At 44.9% G+C, this 22,760-nt stretch overlaps 2 protein-coding genes across 2 annotated transcripts; both read right to left on the reverse strand.

The window, feature by feature from the left end:
* Nucleotides 1-260: 260 nt before the first annotated feature.
* Nucleotides 261-6,754, reverse strand: LOC101127012 (E3 ubiquitin-protein ligase XIAP). Its single transcript, XM_055371259.2, is given in 3 exon segments — nucleotides 261-3,753; nucleotides 3,755-4,026; nucleotides 6,674-6,754. Coding segments are annotated over 3 exon segments (1,689 nt in total). The 3' UTR covers nucleotides 261-2,417.
* A 5,310-nt stretch (nucleotides 6,755-12,064) lies between these two features.
* On the reverse strand, nucleotides 12,065-15,459 carry LOC115931658 (protein FAM90A27P-like). Its single transcript, XM_031004658.2, is given in 5 exon segments — nucleotides 12,065-13,012; nucleotides 14,093-14,201; nucleotides 14,690-14,889; nucleotides 15,341-15,417; nucleotides 15,420-15,459. Coding segments are annotated over 5 exon segments (1,374 nt in total).
* Nucleotides 15,460-22,760: the final 7,301 nt, after the last annotated feature.

A 22,760-nucleotide genomic window follows, 5' to 3' on the forward strand; every position in this document is an offset into this window, starting at 1 on the left:
ACCATGCTCGGCTCATTTTTCTTTTGTATTTTTAGTAGAGATGGGGTTTCACCATATTGGCCAGGCTGGTCACGAACTCCTGACCTTAAGCAATCCGCCCGCCTTAGCCTCCCAAAGTGCTGAGATTACAGGCGTGAGCCACCGCACCCAGCCACAATATTTTTTTTTAGATGTTCTTCAAACAAATGACTTCCTGCAATTTGGGAGATGATTTTTTTAGAACAGTTTTATTGAGACATCATTGATGAACAAAACTGCCTATACGGAAGAAGAAGAACTTGATGTTTTCATAGGGTATATTGTGGAATGATTACTATATTCCAGTTCATTAACATACCTATCACCTCCACATAGTTACCATCTTCGTGTGGGGGGTGAGAAGATGAAATTTAAGATCTATTCTCTTAGAAAATTTCACACATAACAATATAGTATTTTTAAACAGTCATTCCTAAACTGTACATTAGATCTCCAGCAATTATTAATCTTGCATACATTACTCTTTGTATCCTTTGACCAACTTTCTCCCATTTCTCTCCCCTACTGCCCCTGGCAACCACCATCCCACTCTCTGATTCTATGAGTGCGACTATTTTGCATTCTACACATAAGTAAGATCATTCAGTATTTCTCTTTTTAAAAAATAAATTTTACTGAATGGAGGTTCCCCAAACAGGAAAACACTTACGTTAAAACAATTCAATTATTGATTCCTTGGCTAATAACTAGATTGAACTACTGATCTGACTTGGAGCTGAAGTGCCCTGGAAAACATATTTTAAAAATTGTCACTCTTTTCTTCCCTTGTAGGGTGCTTTAAATTAAGATTTTAAAATGTTGAATATTACAGGTCAAATGCAATTTTATATAACCACACTGAAGTGGCAGACAGTGCTAAGGTGAAGAGCTAAGGATTTGCATAGTAAAATAGGAACAAGGCAGTTATAATTTAATTTTTAAAACTCTCATTTAAATTTGCAGTGCTTTAAACGAGTATTACTTATTCGTTTACATCAACTTTGTTGGTTACTACTTAGTAATCAACAGAGTTTAGGAGACCATAAAAATACTCTTTCTGTTAGAAAATACAACAAAAATATAATTGTTAACAGTTTGACTTTCAAACTATTCTCTGTAGTAACTCACATCTGCAATACATCTGTTTTGAGAATCTTGAAATGTGAACCCTGAGGGTTCTATGAAGCATTTTTGAACTTCCAGTTTTACCCATTTTTGACTGTTTTTAATTGTATTTAAACAACTCTTCTTTTTTATTTTATTTATTTTTTTAGACAAGGTCTCACTCTGTTACCCAGGCTGGAGTGCAGTGTTGTAATCTCAGCTCACTGCAGCCTTCACCTCCCCGGCTCACGGGATCCTCCCATCTCAGCCTCTCCAGTTGCTGGGACCACCGACATGCGCTACCACACCTGGCTAATTTTTTTGTTTTGTTTTGTATTTTTAGTAGAGACAGGGGTTTCACTATGTTACTCAGGTTGGTCTTGAACTCCTGAGCTCAAGTGATCTGCCCAACTCAGCCTCTCAAAGTGCTGGGATTATAGGTGTGAGCCACCAAGCCTGGCCTAAACAATTATTCTTCGCGTTTAAAAATTCATTCACGCAAGTACATGTTTATAATTTTAAAAGAAAATGGACAGAATCCTAAAACACAGACATCTAAATTTAACATGTATCTTTCCACCAGTATGGAACAGTTCATTCCTTTTCCACACAAAATCAGTTATATGATTGGTGCATTAACTCCAATCTCCATGTTTATACAGAATGCTCCATTTGTTAAACCTCTCTGAAAAGAATAAAAAATTCAGATGATTAATTCACTTACACTTAGAAACTAAGTCAGTATACCACAAACATATATTGTGATCAGTTATAATACAATATTTCTTGGCCTAGGGTTTCAATTAAACAACAGAAAACAATGAATAAATACTACAGCTAATACCCTGAAAAAATGCAAAAATTCAAAGTTTAGCTTGCCAAATAAAGCACTTCCTTTTGCTTTTTTTTTTTTTTTTTTTTTTTGAGACGGAGTCTCACTCTTGTCAAGTGCAGTGGTGCAAACTCGGCTCACTGCAACCTCCGCCTCCGGGGTTCAAGCGATTCTTCTGCTACAGCCTCCCAAGTAGCTGGGACTACAGGCACGTGTCACCACTCCCAGCTAATTTTTGTATTTTTAGCAGAGATGGGGTTTCACCATGTTGGCCAGGATGATCCCACCTCGGCCTCCCAAAGTGCTGGGATTACAAGTGTGAGCCACCACGCCTGGCTTGCATTTTTTTTTTTCTACTTGGCAGCAAATGCTGATGGAATTCAGTGCTGACTACTTAAAGTTGGTTCACATCACACATTTAAGCAGAGTAATAAGAACATAGCACACCCACTGTAGAGTTACATTAAGACATAAAAACTCTTTGCTTGAAATCAATGACTGCGTTGCACATGGGACATCTGTCAACTGCTTCAGCACATTGTTTACAAGTGACCAGATGTCCGCAAGGAATAAAGACAACAGCGATATGTCTGTCCATGCAGATTTTACAAAGCTTCTCCTCTTGCAGATGCCTTAGCGGCTCTTCAGGGCTGATTTCTCTCTGCAATGAAGTCTGATTCGATTCATTTTCTGTAGTGTCTTTCTGAGCGCTCACTAGATCTGCAACAAGAACCTCAAGCGTTTTATAGTTGCTCCCAGATGTTTGAATTTTTTCCTCCATTATTTTCTTAATGTCCTTGAAATCAAATCCCATTCGTATAGCTTCTTGTAGCATAGGATTAGGGAAGATGGTATCACTGATTCTTTTAGTTAGTGATGGTGTTTTCTTGGTAGTTTGTACCAGAGCTCCCTCAAGTGAACGGGTTAAATGAATGTTGTTTATATATTCATGTCCCTTCTCTTCTAGCAGATATTTGCAACCTGGATACCATTTAGCATGTTGCTCCCAAGGATCTTCCTTGGGCTTCCAGTTGGCTAGCCCTCCTCCACAGTGAAAGCACTGTATTTTATCCTCTTGACCTATAGCATAAAATCCAGCTCTTGCAAGCTGCTCTTTGTTAACGGAGTACATCCATGTCCCAAAAGTAATGAGCCAGGCTTCATAACCCGTCATGGATGGATTCCTTGGAGAACTTGTTGAATTTGAGAAATTCCTATCAGAACTCGCAACATCAGATTCACCTCGAATATTAACGCTGTGGCCCAAAATAAAGAAGCAATCAGGAAAATGTCTTCTGTGTTCTGACCAGGCACGATCACCAGGTTCCCAGTTTTTCAGTTTTCTGCCACAACAGAAGCACTGCACTTGGTCATCAGTGCCTGTGTAGTACAGCCCAGCACTGGCCAGCTCTCTCGGGGTCAAGTGGGCAGAGGCTGGCCAGTTGTGAAACGACTGTAATCTAGCTTCTTCACTATGCATGGCGGGGCTCCTTGGGTGTATGGAGTCTGATCTATCCACCACCTGTTCAGCTCTCAAAAGCCGGTCTGCACGAGTCTCAGACGGCCTGTCTAAAGCACAACGCTTTTCCTCTCCCAGACGGTTTTCAGCTTGGTATTGACTATTTGGGACACCAGGATTTGCAGGTTTCGTGGCACTGTTTTCAAAATAAAAGCTGCGGATAAACCTGCAGTTCGGCGCTGCTTTCTTGTGTCTGTCAACTCCTGAGCCTCCACGTTGCCACCTGTCTACCGCTTCAGGGCAGCTAAGGCCCCTCAGGGCGTCTCCTCCATCGCGCCGGTGCCCAGGCAGGCCCACCACCTGCAAAGCCAGCAAACGTTTTTGATCTATTAATCTCTTCTACTAATTCTTCATCCTCATTGATGTCTGCAGACACATACGTTTTAGATCCTTCGAAACTGTTCAGAGTTATCTTCTCTTGAATATAGGACTTGTCCACCGTCTCGCGCCAGGATAGCGGCTCCAACCGCCCAGGCGATCGGCCTTGTCCCAACGGGAGGGTCCCGCGGAGGGACGGTCCGAGCCCCCTACCATTGGAAATGCCAACCCTGCCCTAAGCCGGGCCCAGCCACCCAGGCTGACGACCCACGATTAGCACCGCGCCCTCTGGGGAGCCGCCAAGGTGCAGCCACTTCCCAGAGCTCCGAAGGGTCAGCAAGAAAAGAGGAAGCCACGAACGCTTCCAGCCTCCAGCTGGAAACCACGCGGTGGAGCGGGCGCTTGCGCAGTGAGCACCTCGTGCCCCACGCCCGTGTCTCGTTCTTTTTTGTGCTTATTTCACTTTGCATAATTTTAGCATAATATCGTCCAGCTCCATCTACGTTGTTGCAACTGGCATTTTTTTTAAAGGCTGAGTATTAGTACACTGTGTTTTATACACATGCACACACACACGTGTGTAGGTTGCATGGCACTATATGTATATATAGTGTGTGTGTTGTATGTGTATCTCACAAAGTCTTTATCCATTTATCTGTTCAAGCACATTGAGGTTATTTCCGTATCTTGGTTATTCTGTATAATGCTCCAATAAACATGGGAATTCAAGATATATTTTGGGGATTGTGTTTTAAATTCCTTTGGAAATTTTATATATATGTGTGTGTATAAATATATATTTTTTCATATAAATATAATTATATAAATTATAAAATTATATAAATTATACCAAATATTATAAAATATATTTTTATAAATATATATTAAATAAATATATATATATTATATATACATATATTTTGGGGGGGTGCAGAGTCTTGCTCTGTCACCCAGGCTGGAGTGCAGTGGCGTGATCTTGGCTCACTGCAACCTCCACCTCCCGGGTTCAAGGAATTCTCCTGCCTCAGCCTCACCAGTAGCTGGGATTACAGGTGCCTGCACCACTCCCAGCTAATTTTTGTATTTTGGGTAGAGATGGGGTTTCTCCATGCTGGCCAGGCTGGTCTCGAACTCCTGACCTCAAGTGATCTGCCCGCCTCGGCCTCCCAAAGTGCTGGGATTACAGGTGTGAACCACCGCCCCCTGCCTCCTTTGGATATTTACCCAGACATGTGATTGTTGGATGAAATGGCAGTTCTATTTTTATGTTTTTTGAGATACCTCCATAGTAATTTCCACAATGGCTATACCAGTTTACATTCCCATCAACAATGTGTAAGGATTTCCCACATCCTCACTGACACTTATCTTTGTCTTTTTGATAATAGCCATCCTATCAAGTGTGAAGTGGTAGCTCATTACAGTTTTATTTTACATTTCCTGATGATTAGAGATGCTGTCTCTTTTTCATGTCTGTTGACCTACTCTCCTGAATAGCTGGGATTACAGGCATGCGCCACCACGTCTGGCTAATTTTGTATTTTCATTAGAGATGGGGTTTTTCCATGTTGGTCAGGCTGGTGTCGAACTCTCGACCTCAGGTGATCCACCTGCCTTGGCTTCCCAAAGTCCTGGGATTACAGGCATGAGCCACTGCATCCGGCCTATTTTCATATTCTAAAGGGATTATTTTGTTTTATTTTATTTTATTTGTAAAATGAATAAGCAGGAGAATCACTTGAACCTCTTCTTGTGAGACGTGTCTATTTAGGTCCTTCGCCCATTTTAGGACGAGTTATTCATGTTTTTGGTATCAAGTTGTATGAGTTCCTTATATATTTTGGATATGTGTGTGTGTGTGTGTGCGCGCGTATATGTGTGTGCATACATATAGATAGATAATATTTTTTTCAGTTGTATTGCCTTTCTTTTTCTTATTGATTTGAGTACACTATATATGCTGGAAACAAGTAATTCCTTGGTTTTTGTTCTATCTTTCTTATTTTTTTATTAATATCAGCTCTTAAATTTTTTATAAACTGAATTGTCATTTCTCCTTTTATACTTCACATTAATGCTTTTCGGGCTGTGTGAGAAATCATTTTGTTCGCCTTTGATCTATTCTATAAATTTCATTACTCATCTTTACAATTTAAATCAGATATCCATTCAGAATTAAGTTGTTGCATTGCACTAACAATTGATACTATGTTCAGTTAAGCCTCATGACTTTTACTGGATGGAAACCATAATGTTTCATTATGGTTTCTACTCTTTCTCTCTTCACCACTGGAGCTCACATTTCTGTAAAGCCTTGTGGTCATTCTCTCCCTTCTTCCTGCCTACTGGACATGTTAGCAATCCCACAGCACTACAAAACAAAGCTTTGTGTCCAGAATCTTTAATGGGCCTTTTTTCTCAAAGTATCAATTATTTTCATATATATATATATATATATATATTTTTTTTTTTTTGAGACAAAGTTTTGCTCTTGTTGCCCAGGCTGGAGTGCAATGGTGTGGTCTCGGCTCACCACAACCTCCCCCCGACCGCCCCCGAGGTTCAAGTGATTCTCCTGCTTATTCATTTTACAAATAAAATAAAATAAAACAAAATAATCCCACCTACTCTCCTGAATAGCTGGGATTACAGGCATGCGCCACCACGCCTGGCTAATTTTGTATTTTCAGTAGAGATGGGGTTTTTCCATGTTGGTCAGGCTGGTGTCAAACTCTCGACCTCAGGTGATCCACCTGCCTTGGCTTCCCAAAGTCCTGGGATTACAGGCATGAGCCACTGCATCCGGCCTATTTTCATATTCTAAAGGGAGAAGTCCACTGTGTTTAGAGATATTTTCCCCATGCATTCCTTATGTTTCCTACGTCTTTTATCAGCTTCTGCTCCAGACTCTCTAAAGATTTTGTGTAAAAAATAGCCTTGAAAGATGGTGGTACTGTCTTCATAGGCGTTACAAGATAGATAAATTATTTGAACAATATAACAAAGATAATGCCTTCCACTGAGGCAAAAGTTAGGAAGATTTTCTTGCGATCCACTTTAAAATAGTGGGGGCAGGGTGTGGTGGCTCACGGCTATAATCCCAGCACTTTGGAAGGCTGAGGTGTGCGGATGACTTGAGGCCAGGCGTTTGAGACCAGCCTGGCCAATATGGTGAAATCCTATCTCTACCAAAAATACAAAATTAGCTGGGTGTGATGGCCCTGACCTGGAATCCCAACTACTTGGGAGGCTGAGGCAGGAGAATCCCTTGAGCCTGGGAGGCGAAGGCTGTAGTGAATTGAAGTGGCACCACTGTACTCCAGCCTGGGCGATAGAGCGAGACTCTGTCGCAAAAAATAAATAAAATAAAATAATGGACCGGGCATGGTGGCTCGTGCCTGTAATCCCAGCACTTTGGGAGGCAGAGGCGGGCAGATCACGAGGTCAGGAGATCAAGACCACCCTGGCTAATGCAGTGAAACCCCGTCTCTAGTGATAAGCAGAAAAGAGGGTTGAGGAAGGGACTTTACTGGCCCAGCCAGAAACAAACTAAGAACCCAGGACTCTATTCTCTCCCTTGGACACCCTACACCAATCCCTGATGTCACATAATGCAATTTAGTGTAATCCGCGGTGACATTGATTGTTGGTGTTTAATCCAAGTGATAATGAAAACTTGACTTGTAATGTGCTTAAGGACTTTAGCTCCAAAATTAATCTACTGTTCAGTCCACCCTAGGAGAATTATAGACTCAATTTTCAGAATTATTAAGAGTGCACTACAAGACCACCGTGCTTCTCAAAGAGATAGGAGAGGTCAAGAGGAATCACCTAATCCTGTGCAGAAAGGGTGTCTCCAAATGGCAGTTGCTGGAATACGAATGTTTTCTCTCATCCTTAGTGCATGAATGCTTAGTGGAAACTGATTGTCTCCTCCTGAAAACATCCATAGTCTCTTCATACTGACAGATTGTTTTCCATCTTCTAGTTAAAGAATCAGCATTTAAGGAAGTGGTAACAGTACAAACTGGGTTTCAGAGAGCAGCCCTTGGGCACAAAAGTTTCTAATGATGTATTCTCTGGTTTAAGCATAGTCTCATATGAATCCCACAGTGTACTGCTGGAAATGAAAGCTGGGAGTCGCAAAGAAAATGAGTACTTGAACAAAAGATTTCTCAGCAAGGCAATTTTGCTTCTGCAGAAGGGTGCTGCCTATAAGCCTGATTGTTATGAAAGCACCCCAAACAAAGGAAAGCAGGGATTCTTATTCCTAACGCATTTGGCCCCTACTGCTGTGTCCTATCTCTGTTGGCTGGAGCTGGACTGCACAATCTAGACTGATACTGATTGGCTAAAAACTTAAAACTTTACTAAACAGGTAAAGGCACAATGGGGAACAAAGAAAGGGATGGGGTTGGTTGTGGGAAACTAGGAAAACAATAACATTTCCAAATAAGGAAAGAAGCCTGGGCTGCAAGCTGGGACATGCCTGGGCATGTCTGGGCCTGTCCAGACAGGCCAGGAAACATATGGGTTAGGCCTCTTGGTTTACAGTACAGGGATATAGGATTACTTATTTCTTTACTGTGTTTACCAACTGCCCGGGGCACAACAAAGAGTTATTAGTAGGGTAAAAGATTTGTTAATAGTATGAAACATAAAGGAAACTTGAAAGAAGCTTTTAAGTGGGACTATCATTCTTAGAACTTAATATTCTTAACAAAAAGGGAAGTTTTGAAGAGGAACTTTTAATTTCCACAGTACAATTTTGATTTGTAAAATACACAAAATTTAACACGTTAAAGATTCCATTTGTACAAGAGGCTTCCACTTAATATGTTTCAGAAATCATGCTTTATTGCTATTACTTTTACTTGTATCAATTATGAATATAGAGATAAGTATATAATTTGAAATTACTAACATTAGGTTTCTACCTTGTATGATTTTATCACATATTGGTGTTTCATTTCCCATAGTTTAGAGCAAGACATAGTGTTCAGTGATTTCAGTGATAGGTTCCAATTTATTTCTGGCATAAAAGCAAAATCTTATGTCTGCTGCCATCTCAAGATAGAGGCAATTGTGCATTCTTTAAATATGATTTGTCATGGAGCAGTTCCTAGAGAATTATAAGGTCATTCTGCATCTACGTTATGTTAAGACATCTCAATTTTATTTGAAGTTTGTATTGGCATATTCTATAAATCTTTATCCATGAATGTAAACTTGTTACAAAGTTACAAAATAAAATAACACCAATCTACAATAAGAGGACAGGACTTAAAATGACTCTATATACATCTGCATTACTTGAAGAAGACAGTTAAATTCTCCCTTGCATAGAGTTTAACTCCACCACTCTTTACCAACCCTGCCAAGGTCAAGCCCCCTCTTTGCTCTAAAATTTTGGATTTTGACAAATCAGTAGTTTTATCCATCTACGTGTTCCTTAGCTTTCCAGTGAAAGTAATAGTCCTGCCTGTTCTGTGATCTGCCTGCCTTGGCCTCCCAAAGTGCTGGGATTACAGGCGTGAGCCACTGCGCCCGGCCCGAGTGTACCTTTTTGAGTCATTTTCCCTGTATAGCCCTCATGTTTTTGACATCATTTGTCCACTCCTGTTCCAAAGCACCCTTTCAAGGATTGTTGTATGAGAAATCATTCTAAGAGATGTTGACACTGTCATCATTGGGGGTAAAAGACAGACATGACCATGTAACAAAGATTCTGCCTCCTGCTTGAAGGCCCTACATATTTCATGACAGTCTTGATGATGGTGGGATGCTGACAGAAAAATGATTTTCTGGAAAAGGAAAGGACGGGTTGAGGGATAAGAGAAGGCACGTGGTCATGGAGTAAATGTGTTCATCAAGCTGGAAACAAGGAGGAGTAGGAAGCCTCCCTGCTCTTCCACGCTAGTGAAGCTCATGTAAGGGAAGAAGGATTTAAACAAGCAACTGAATGTGCTTTGCTTACTATTCATTCTTTTCCTGGCAGAACAGTGAAGATTCAAGGGTAACTTGAAAGCATTCTAGCTTCCGTATTTGAGCCTTAAGCAGCCAGCAGGCAGGTGGCACTGGGAGGGTCGAGCTTTGCTGCTGCCTTCCCTACGAGCGCAGACACTCTCCTGCTCTGCACCCCAGTTTCTTCCTCTGTCCCTATCCTGACTTCGTCAACATTAAAGAAGAAACTAAATATTCTTGGAATTTGTTGTAAGTGGGGAAGTCAAACTTCTACAGCTCTGCTGGATATGCATGCCCCTGTTTCCATTCTGGCCTCTGTGGTGCAATGCAGGGAGGGTGGGCTAGGTGCGGGGGAGGCTGAAAGTCCCCGGGGATAAGCATGGGTCATGGGTGCAAGCGTGGGCAGAAAAAGAAAGGCTCCGTATCTGGCCCTCCCTGGTTGCTGAAAGTACAAGCAGAAGAAGGAAGCTTCGCAGAAGTTAGGGTGAAGAAACGAAAGATGAAACCTCCCTCTACCCTGGCAGGCCCCATGCTCACCCCATCTACACCCCCGCATTTCCCACAGGCTGCCTGGGATCCTGTGGTGCAGCCTGCTAGACTGTAATTTCTCTATCAGGGAAACTGTCTGTACAGCAAATTGGGTGGCCGGAGTTGAAGAGATGGCTCTCACGTAACGTATATTTAAAAATTACCTTACTAAAGCACGCTGGAGGAGTTCACCCTGAGCTTCCAGATCACTCTTTATATTTCATGGCTTCCGCCCCCATCCACGAAGCAGCCTGGACAATTCCATCCACTGCTTTTTAGGGACCAGGTCCTAGAGAGACAGGGACGATCTCCTGAGACTGAAATCCCACCCTCAGAGCCTTCTGATCTTTCTGGATTCAGGAGAGTTTCCTCCCAGGGCGAAAACGGGAGGAGGCGGGTTAGGGAAGCATTGTCTTCGCCCTCTCCCTCCAGTGTTTCCTAACCTTGACCCATGTTTGACTTAACCACAAAGGGTCCACCCATCCCCATATCCAGCCTCACACAGGACTTAGAACATGACTCTCTCTAAGGGTGGGACCCAGCCAGCGGGGGAAGCTCACCAGGAGATTCCGACGTGTGACCAAGTTGAGAGTCAGTCTATGTTCGTGTTTCTCCCACTTTAACCCACATGGGAAACACCTGGGGTTGCTATTCAACTGCAGATACTGATTGAGCAGGTGGGGGTGGGGCTGTGCCTGAGGCTCTGTGTTTCTCAGAAGCTACAGGTCTGCGGGTGACACTCTGGGCACCCAGTCCTCTTTGCCCAAGTAAATGAAACACGATGATTGAAATGTAAAGAAATTGGCCTGAGGTGAAAAGGAAAACTCAAAACACCTGTAAGACGTGTCATAGTTCAGAGAATTTTATTCATATGGAAAGAAATTAACCAAGCAGAATTTTACAATGACTTTTAATAACAAAAGTTCCAAGGCTAATAGAGTACATCATTATAAATGAAATTCATTCACAAACTTGAATTTACTCTATTGTTTACTTGTGGTATGATAATAATAATAGTAAAATATATTTTACCATGTGCCATTCACGACGTGCTTTGCATAACTTATTGAATCCACTGAATAACTCCAACATTGAGAATATTGGTACCTCAACTTTACACATGCGCTAGTTGAGATGCCCTCTCTACCACAGTGGAAATCAGAGTCCAGGTAGCTTCATAAAATAAATGGAGTATTTCCCTTGTTTGATGTCCTGGAAAAATGTATACCGTATAAAAAAGAACAGTTTCTTAAATGTTTGAATTCACTGATTTAAAAAAAACACATTCTTCCAAGAAAAAAAAAAATTCCCCATTTTTCCAAGGCTAACCGTTTCTCATGACAACTCTCCTTCACAGTCAAATATTCTTGAGTCAGAAGATACTGACGTTTTCCACTACCATTGAAGGGCCCTTTGCCCAGAATTACTCAAATTTCAGTGGTTTGCTCCCTCCCTCAGATGAGTTTCAGAGCTTTCTATTGACACTAGTGGAGCATTGTTTGCTTATGTTGACTCAGTTTCTCATATAATTATATGTAATTGAAAAAGAAATCTATAGGACACTTTCAACAGCCCCATTTTAATACAGGTTAAATTTACATAATGTAAATAGGCAGGGTTCATTGATCCCCGATAGTATCTGGGGTCCACGTTTGAACAGACACCACTGCCAGGGAAGGGCTGACCCCGCACAGGGCTGCTTCCTGCCTCTCCCCTTCTCAGCCTTTCAGCCACTTCCAAGTCGCATGGGCTTGAAGCTGGGTCTTCTTGCCTTGGGGGCCTCAGTCACTGTCACTGTCCTCAGAGGAGGAAGTGACCAGAAGGTCCTCAAAGAGGACACTCGTTGAGACCTGGGGACCCCGCCCCTCAGGCTGCCTTGAGAAGCGAGGGCTCTGAGCGGAAGCAGAGTTTTCAGGAGGACGGGATGTGGGAGGCGTTCTGAACCTGGGGCTCTTCTGTCCCTCGTCCCCTCTCATAAAGGTGACACTGCCGGGCCTCCCTGGAACATGAATGGGTGGTCCAGGCTGGAGGATGGGGCAGCCCTGGGCTGGGCCCAGGACAGGTGAGCTGGGTGCGGGCTGGAGGTTGACTCTGGGCTGCAGGGTTGCTGTCTTGGTGGCTGCTGTCTCTGTGGTCGCCTCGGGTGTCTGTTTGGATCCAAGTCCAGTTGCAGTGTGGGGAGGCTGGAGTGTCTGCACAGCGCCCACATCCGGGAGCTGAGTTCTCAGTGCAGGGGTCTGGAAGGAGCTGAATCTTGCTTTCTTTGCGGGGTTCTGGAAAGTCTGGGTGGGCACGGGGGCAGGCTCCTTGTCTGGTGCCTGGGTTCTGGAGTCCTGGCCACACTGTTGTCTGACTTGCTGTGGTCTGGGCTTTGCATCTGTGTCGGGATGTTTGATTTCTGCCTGGGATTTAAGGCCAGGACCCAGGGCAAGCACCTGCATGGCAGGCTGGAGAGCACCGTGGGAGGACATGTCAGGCCTGTTGGCTGGCAGCCTGGCACTGAGAGTGGGGGTCTGGTGGGAGCTCTGCAGAACAGGGAGCAGGGAGGCAGTAACGTCCCCGCCATGTCCCTTGGTGGGTCCACAGGTGCTTAGTTGAGGTCAATCGTTGTGACCCGAAGGGCAGAGTAATCTCATCTCGGGTTTGTTGACAGGCAGTGGACCTGTGGACGCAGGGCCCAGGACAGATCTCTTCTTGGTGGTGTGGACAGGCAGTGGCATGGTAGGATGCTACGGGAGAAAACATCCCACATGAGACAGCTCAGCAGCAGAATTTCCAAACTCTGAAGCAGGGAACTCACATGCAAAACCACATCACAACAGACACTGTGTGAAAATGAGAAGCAAGCTAGGACAGAGGAAAATGGACACGCTGACATGAGAAACAGAGGAGAATAACAGGCACTGGGATTGCATCTAAATCAGGATCAAATATAGGGAAGACCCTACAAAGGAGACAGGACATAGGAAATTAAACGTCACAGAAAAGGATGTACACATGGTCACTGAAATATGCAGAATTGTCACTTCAGGAATAGTGTTGGGGAAAGATAACCTAACATTCTGTTTGCTGTGACTATCACATATGAAAATTAAAACTCTTTATGTTCTCTATTGTTAATATCAAGGGAATACCAATTCCCCACACAATGTGGAGACTGGAGATGGCACAGCTCCTTTTGAAAGCAGATGTAAGATCATGTACAAAAATGAAGGAGCCAATCTGCAGCCAGTATCCCGAAGGCATCTGATCAGTCACTCCCCACGGGCACTGAAATGCGCCCAGCAGCATTTGCTGGCCAACTTGCAAATAAAGGTACAGAAACCAACTTTCAAATAAAGAACCTGAGGCCGGTCGTGGTGGCTCACGCCTGTAATCCCAGCACTTTGGGAGGCCGAGGCGGACGGATCACGAGGTCAGGAGATCGAGACCATCCTGGCTAACACGGTGAAACACCGTCTCTACTAAAAATACAAAAAATTAGCCGGGCGTGGTGGCGGGCGCCTGTGGTCCCAGCTACTCGGGAGGCTGAGGCAGGAGAATGGCGAGAACCCGGGAGGCGGAGCTTGCAGTGAGCCGAGATCGCGTCACTGCACTCCAGCCTGGGCGACAGAGCGAGACTCCATCTCAAAAAAAAAAGAGAAGAAGAAAAAGAAGCTGGAAACTGGAGTATGCGAAGTCCTCGGGTAGCGCAGTTCTCCTGCAGGGCAGCCTAGGTCTAAAAATGACCCCCACCCATGAAGGGCACAGAAGTGAAGGAATCAGGGGACCCAGAGGAGAAACAGAGCAGGGGCCGGGGGAATACGCACCCTCAGGAACAAACAGTCTTCTGCTGGCTCCTTCCAGGCTTCCTGCGTTTTCTCTTGGGGAGTTCTGGGAAATGTCTGCTTCGGAGCTTCGCTCTGCTGCTGCTGGGGACTGCAGAAGAAATCATGTTCACTGTCTGGACCTGCCTGATCCTCTAGCTCACACCAGTGACTGGGAACCAAGCACCCTCCCGGAACCCAGCCCTAGCCCTTGCTTTGGGTGAGGGAGGCATTCAGACCTCTGTGAACTCTGCCAAGATGGCCCCTTCTCTCATCTCAGAGGCAGCCCCACTTCCAGGAAGCTCCGCCCCCCACCCCCCACCCACGCCATGGCCCCAGGTTCCCTAAGTTCATTCAGGCCCTGGTACTGCTCTGCCTGCCTCGGGTAACATCCCCGGGTCTCCCACAGCCCCTGCCCTCTAGAGACTCTCAGCGCTGGAATAAGCTCCAGTACGGACCCTGGAAGGCAGGGGCCTCCGTCCACCTCCATTTGGAGCTTTCCTTGTGTGCTTAGAGAAGGCTGCACAGAAAGACTAGGGGATACACCAGCTCCTGAGGCGCCCACCTCGCGGATCTTCCTTGACCCTGCAAAATCCTTACCTTGGACTTCGCTCCTTTTCTCTGTCATTCGTCGTAAAGGGCCCTGGAGCCTGGGGTAGCTGGGCCTTTGCTGGTTTCAGGTTCTCCTTCTCCTTGTGTGAGCCCAGGGCCTGCAGAGGAAGGGCCCCACTCCACCTCTAAATGGGGCAGGTCTTGCTCCTGGCTGAGTGCCCAAAGGCCCCGCAGTTCTTGCATTTCACCTGCAGGTGGAGGAGGACAGAGAGCAGTGAGTCAACAGCAATCACAGGCACCTGCAAGGTTCACACAAGGCCTGGGTTTTGGAGATGGATTACTTTAGAAGGGGGACATACGCCCATGGGCTGTTGGTTGCCAGGAAATTCAAGATATTATCGTCCTCCCCAGAGCCCGTTTAACAGGGATCCCAGGAGGAAGGACGCGTGTGTCTGAGAGTGAAGATAATGAACCAGTGTTGAGGACTCGGCAAACACCAGGCTGGACATGACACTGGACAGAGAATGAGGCTGCTCCTCAGACTCCGAATGGGCCAATCTGCTAGGGAGGAGAGCACAGACCTGTCAGCCTGAGTCCAGTGGGAACACCTAAGTCATAATCATGGTTCCCATGTTCAAGCCCACTCTCTGGGGCCCATGCAGACACCTTGGTTACCAACATTTTCAAGCCCCCACTGACCCTGGATTCCTCCTTCTCGGCTGGAGGAGTCGTCTGCCCCATGGGTCTCCTCTGCTGCTCCTGTGGGTTCTTGGCTCCGGGGGCCCCTGAGCCTGATGATGGATGGAATGACCAGACATCTGTGGCAGGTCCTTGAGCTTCTGATCAGTCTTCTTCATTAAATGGTTGTTGGATTTCCTAGTCGTAAGAAAAAGAGAAAACATTACACAGACACCAGACGAAAGTCCCTCCTACCCTTGTTTACCCAAGTTGGGATGGAGGGATGCACTGGCCACTGAGTCACGCCCCCTGTAACTTGGTCCTCTCTGAACCCAGGTCCCAGTTGTGCTATTTTGTGACTCTCTCCCACCCTGACCTACTCCCAGAACAGGACACAGATTTTATAAACCAAAGGCTGCTTGATTTCTAGAGGGCGAAGTGAGATTTGCAGCCTTGCATAAAAGTTTTCTGGGCTCTCAGTTTGTGTGCAGTCAGTGCCTCAGAGCTGAAACCCTCTGACAATATTTATCAAAGCCAAGAGATGAACAGCCAACAACTATTGATATTTTTCCAGCTAGTTCCAGAAAACCCACTATTTTCATAGAATAGCTTCTCACTCAGAAAACCAACCAGAAGCTCAAAGCTTTGCAAAGTTTTCATATTCAACCTATGGACACTCGTGACGTTTCACATGAGACCCCTGTGACCACACGCCACTCTTCACACAGAGGCAGGTACAAAGCCAAGCGAGGACCAGCCCTCTGAGGATCCTGCGACGCTGACACGTATGTGCATGTTCACGCCAGGCATCGCACACATCACTGCCCATGTCATGGGGGGACACGCAAGACGGAAGCCTCCAGGCGTGTTCAGCAGAAACCTCAAGCCCACACTGTGCTTCGGAGTCCCCCATGCCGTCCCTACCTTACTCCCTAATACTTATCTTACCTCTCCTGAGGTATCAAGGTCTCTGTGAAATTGTGGGGGGCTGGTCCACTGAAGCCTGGCATTTTTTATTCGAGACACAGCGGGCGGTCGGATCCTCTCCTGGCTTCAGAGGAAATCGCAGAAGAACCTCCACAGAGGCGAGAACAACCCATTTCTCTGTCATCAAGTCAATCTAATGCAGAGAAAGGAGAATGGAGAGGCAACCTGAGTTCTGCAGGCAGGAGGAAGCCTTGGCAGAGGAGAGGAGGAACTCCCATCTTCCTGAGATTTTAAAGGGAATGCTGGGCAGGCTCACATTTCAGTGTTTTTTTTTTTCTTTTTTTTTAAAGAAGTCATTATATGAAAAAGATACTTGCACACATATGTTTACAGCAGCACAATTCGAAATTGCAAAAATGTGGAACCAGCCCAAATGCCCATTAATCAACGAGTGGATAAAGGGACTATGGTGTGTGTGTGTGTGTGTCTATCTATCTATCTATCTATCTATCTATCTATCTATCTATCTATCTATCTATCTGATGGAATACTACTCAGCCATAAAAGGAAGAAATTAATGGCCTTTGCAGCAACCTGGATGGGACTGGAGACTATTATTCTAAATGAAGTAAGTCACGAATGCAAAAGCAAACTCCTTATGTTCTCACTCATGTGCGGGAGCTAAGCTATGAGGATGCAAAGGCAATCTCACAGTTCTTTACTCCAGAGCTGGTGAGGAGTTTGCTGATGACCTTCAAATGGAACCAAGAGTGACAGCCCAGGGTATTGGGAAGTGCTGCTGTTCCCAGGTGGGAACTAAGGGGCGGTGGCGGTGGCATTTTCCCATTTCCCTGTGAGGAATTACGTATCGATTTTAATGGGTCAGTGCCCGTGTATGGAGGGTGTGAAACTCTGAATATGAGCCGTTCACGGACGGGGAGCCTGCTTCAGCCTTCCCCCAGGCTTGGACTCCACCCATTCCACCTGCCTCCCAGGTGACCCCCGCAGCTCCCGTACTCACATCTCTTTGTGGGATCCCGCACTGCTTTAAGAACTGCTTCCCCTGTTCCATGGAGAGAGTGTTGGGGTCCATCACTGCTGGTCCTGCCTGAGGGATTCTCTTTCCCTGTGGAGAGTAGAAAATGAGACGCTGATTCCTTCCTATCCCTGGACTCTCCCAGGTGCAGGATGCAGTCAGCCCCATCTCTCTGCTGTGCCCACCGTGTCCCTAGGAGTAAACTCACACATCCTGTCATTCAAACTACACGGACGCATCCTTCCTCTGCCAGTGACATGACACCAATGTGAATGAGAAAAGCAGGTGATCCATTAAAAGAATTGTTCACTGGACTTAGTGTGTTTGATATGTATGCAGTGCAGGTCCCTCCTCTAGGGACCCTCATAGTATACCATCAAACATCCGGAAACATTGATCGTGGAATTGGCCTCAAAGAAAATTCAATATATTAGAAAACTGGATATTTTAACCATCTGTACACCCTCCTTGTCAAAACTAGATATACCTACATTTTATAAGTTCTTTCTAATATTAAGGATGTTTTAAACTATGAAGCACATTCCTTGAACTTTCTGAAATCAAACTCCTTGAGATCAAACAAGATATTCAAGGGAAACCATCAAGTGCTAAGAAAATACAAAATAAAGCACTTTTATGTCCAAACTGATGAGCAGTGCAAAACGTGGGTTCAGGGGAAATGTCTTTGGCTAAATGACCACAGTGCTAGGGAAACAGGAGCATAGGAGAGTGAGGGCGACCCCATTTAGAAATCAACTCCATCTGAAAACTAGTGAGGCACAGTCCTGGCCAGTCACCACCCTGGTCCTAAGACGTTTGTGGCTGAGGAAGCAGCTTAGCAATGCCTGGATGGACAGACTCCTATGAAAGCAAAATGTCCAGATGCTCCATATCCAAAGCAATAGATACCTTCAAGATAATGATAGCTATGCTTTCCTGAGCTACACACTAGAATGTCAAGGAGAGTTTTCTTTAAATCAACAGAATACTAAACATTGTCATGCTGTCAGCCCACCACATGTAGACACAGCTTAGCTGAATCTTCGCATGGACAAAACCCCTATATCAGAAAAACTTAAAGACAGTGCATTCTTCCGGTTGCGTTCTGAGGTCACCCTATTCTGTAATATAGTAGCTGTCAATAAATTCTCTTCACACTACTCTCTGCAATTTGCCTGGAATTCCTTCCCGCATGAGATCCAAGAACCCTCCCTCAGGGTCTGGATCTGGCCTCTTTTTTTCCACAACAACATGATTGAAAAAAGATAAAATTTGGGGGAAGCACTCAGGCCTATGGAGACAGCTTACAGACAGAACAATGAAAGATTGCAAAAGAAATAAAAAGATGGAAATGGTAAATCAAACAATAAATTGGAGCTAATGAAAAAATAAATAGAATACAGCAGGAAAACGTGCTCTTTATTTGAGAGCAGTAGTAGGATACATTACCATGGGTTACCACAGAAAGATAATAAAATTTATCTTAATAGATCATATCAAGGAAAAGAAAAGGCAATAATGCCATGAAAATAGAAAAAAAAATGATCAAGGAATGCTATCTGGAGCAAACGCACTTGAGAAATCTAGAATAAAGTGCGCGTTCCTCTTCAAAATCAAAATTGAGAAGTGAAGAAGCATTTTTAACTACATATTTAAGTAGGATCATTCTTTACACCACCATTATAGACTAGGCACTCACAGCTTAAGTCTTGCTTGCCTTAATCTTTGGGTAGAGGCTCAGGGCCCTGAATTTATAGTAGCTCCTAGCAAAGGTCAATGAGTATACTGGAATAAAAGATAAGTGAAGAAATCTCTTATCTAATAGCTTCTTCATCAAAGGCACCAGGTCTCCATAACTGATCATCCAGCGCCCACACAATTCAGGGTGCTGGGTGAACATTCTTTGCAAATGTTGACCTTTATGTAATCATTAGGATTTCTGAAATATTTTTTGAATCTGGCTATGTCCTAAGAAATACTGTTAAATGGCTGGGCGCAGTGGCTCACGCCTGTAATCCCAGCCACTCCGGAGGCTGAGGCGTGAGAATCACTTGAACCGGGAAGGCAGAGGTTGCAGTGAGCCGAGATTGTGCCACTGCACTCCAGCCTGGGTGACAGAGCGAGACTCTATCTCAAAAAAAAAAAAAAAAAAAAAAAGGAAAAAAGAAATACTGTTAAACAATTAAGTATTCTTTACCTCAACATCTAAAACCACACGCTGAAGAGTTTTCCCACTATTCTATTTCTCCCATTGGGATAAATGAACGCCCAAAATAGTAATGGACTAACCTGTTCTTCTTGCCTACCAGCAGCAACTCAGGTAAGTGGACCCAGTGCAAACTTCACTCCTTACGCTGGGGCTTCCACGGTGAAGGAAACAGCTCACTGAGGGGAAGGTCCCTTCTCCTGCTGGCATTTATACTGCTCCAGAGCCCCGCAGCCACTCCCCCTGGCTAACCTAATCGCGATGTGATCTAATTACCTCTCCCTCTCTTGATTTATTTGGTGATCCTGTTCCTAGCACATTTGTTTTATCACAGATGTATACATCTAAAACAAATAATTTGCTGTACGCCCATCTCATAAAATTTTAAAGTTTAACATAGAAGCATATGGTTTGAACAACACAAACTACTTTCTGCATGTTTCAAATATTGAGGCATACATCAACAGCCTGGCTGCCTCATTCTGCGTTTTGCACCGAGGTGGACAGCTCAGTCTCCCCATGGCAGGGAGCTCAGTGGCAATGTGTACTGGAGATTCTGGCCGTTGTGGGGCCAAAGATAAGTGAGGTCTAAGAACAGCCTGGTTCACTATGTGTCGGGGAAGAGACGAGGCTGTGCTGTATGGCCGTAGGGGATGGGTCACCCAAAGTCTCAGACGGGGAGAACTGTAACAAGCCAACAGCTCAGTTTCAGCGACAGCTCCTGGAAAGAGTCAGTGGCTCTTGCTTTTTATCCCTGACGGGAACAGGAAGGCAAGGAGGCCTCCAGGGTGTGGACAGGAGCTCAGTGACTGAGTGGGATTAAGAGATCCTGAGGTCTAGATAGCACCTGGTTATTGAGGGTGGAGTGTAGACTCACCTCTCTGCTAGATGAGGGGGCTGAGTCAGGACGTGGGAGTTGATATAGTTTGGATGTGTGTCCCCTAATCTCCTGTTGAACTGTCATCCCCAGTGTTAGACCTGGGGCCTGGTGGGAGATGATTGGATCGTGGGGGCAGTTTTCTCATGAATGGTTTAGCCTCCTCCCCTGTGGTTGTGTCCTTTCCAGAGTGAGTGAGTTCTCATGAGATCTGGTCACTTAACAGTGTCCAGCAGCTGCCTCCTCACTCTCTTGTCCCTGCTTTTGCCATGTGAAATGCCTAATCCCTCTTTGCCTTCCACCATGAGTAAAAGCTTCCTGAGGCCTCTCAGAAGCAAAAGCTGCCATGCTTCCCGTGCAGCCTGCCGAACTGTGAGCCAGTTAATCCTCTTTTCTTTATAAATGACCCAGCCTCAGGTATTTCTTTATAGCAATGCAAGAACAGGCTGGTACAGGAGTGGTCCCAAGAATTCTCACAGCGATATCAGGATGTGGGGTCCCTCTATCCCATTCAGGTGGGTTTCTCACCTACATGAAGCAGAACTGCTGAAACTTGTTTCCTGATACATTTTTATTTGCATTAATAATTTACCTCCCCCACATTTATACTAAAAATCCACATGCAATGATTCAGTTAGACGGGAGGAATAATTATTTGAGATATGGTATAGCATTGTGACTATGGTTAACAATAAGGTATATTATTAACATGCAAAATTAGAAAGAGAGTGAATTTCAATTGTCCTCACCAAAAAAGTATGTCAGGAATTGAGATATTAATTTGATTGACTTAAAATTTCCACAGCATATACATCTATCAAATTAGTGCAATACACCCCATAAATATATACAATTATTATTTATCAATTAAATTTGTTTTTTAAATTCACACACAAATGGAAATGGAAAAATGGCCAGTAGCTGATTTCGGCACCCAATTCGTTCACCCCCAATCATACACTACATACTGTGTGACCCTATGCAAAAATAAAATCTCACGTCTAGCACTATCAATTACGGGAAAAAGTATTTTTTTAAACAAAGATGTTTCCAATTACAGTGAATTGTTTTTTATTGCAAATATTTCATAGATTCAAAAAGGATTTTAAGGCGTCTCTTATTAAGTATATTTAATTTACTTTTAATTGACAAATAGTTCTTACGCATACTCACGGGTACGTGGCGTCCTTAGGATAGGTTTAATGCGTGGTGATTAGATTAGGGTGATTAACATGTCCATCATCTCAAGCCTGCGTCATGTCTCTGTGTTGGGGACTTTCCCTCTCCTCCCTCTAGCTACTGGAAACCCTGCGTTATTGGTAACGATAGCCATCCTGCAGTGCCATGGAGCACAACACGGTGGGTTCCTAGGCGCGCTCCCCAGCCTGGGCCCTCTGGAGGCGTCTCCCGGCAGTACTGAGCCACGTGGCGTGGACTGCACGGGGTCGGTGACTTCAAAAGCCCCACTTAGATCCTCTGCACTTACCCCCTGCAGAGCACCGACAGCCCTGCTCTGGAAGCGCGGGTCTGCTTAGATGTCCTAAGCAACTTCTTGCACCAGGCGCTGCCAATGAGGAGGTCGGTGGATTTCTAACCAAGTCCCATTTCACCGAGAGCGCAGTCCCGCGGGGACCAGGAGGTTCCTTCCCGCTCCGGGAGAGGGCGCTCCTGCCCGGCGTTTGTAGCCGCGGCTTCCTGGCTGCTTCCCAGCGTGGATTTGCACCCGGTCGATTTCCTGCGGGTGGGCGGTGCATGACCCTGGTTGGACGCCCTGTTTACCCCTCTTCTCCTTGGCCTGGAACTCCCAGAGTTGGAGGCAGTGCAGCCACGGCTGCGAACTCAACACCAGCACATTCTTAGAACTGGAAAACCCTTTCTTTACCTCTGATGTTCATGCCTGAGTGTTTAAAAAATACTTACAAGTTTTATTCCAGGTGGCGGGCTCACTTGAAAAGCAAAGATAGATGTAGATAATCTTTTGTGATTTTATGCATTCGTATGTGAAACGCATTTAGAATGATATCCAGTATGCAGTAAATGTTAAAAATTTTTGTCTCTTTCACTCCAGTTTGAAACCGTTATTATTATTTTTTTTTAATTTCTTGACTCCAAAGTCATGCATTGAATATTTCCTCAGCACTTCAGCTCCTGGGGCTGGAGAAACACATTGGAAAATGAGTGAGTGTGCTTTCAGCGATATCCACATTTCTAGAACAGCATTTATTTTTGCATATGCATGTAGGACACAGATACACAGGGCGGTTTTGGGGCGGGACCTCGTGCGGTGCAGGCGCTGTGGGAAGCGTTGCCCTAACGGCTGGTCTCCAGGGCTGCAGGTCTGGGCCTGTGTCTGGCACCCACGTGCGGGTGTGCGCTAGAAGCGCTGTTAAAGACA

Source organism: Gorilla gorilla, chromosome 20, assembly GCF_029281585.2.
Source record: "Gorilla gorilla gorilla isolate KB3781 chromosome 20, NHGRI_mGorGor1-v2.1_pri, whole genome shotgun sequence".
NCBI classification, from domain to species: Eukaryota; Metazoa; Chordata; class Mammalia; order Primates; family Hominidae; genus Gorilla; species Gorilla gorilla.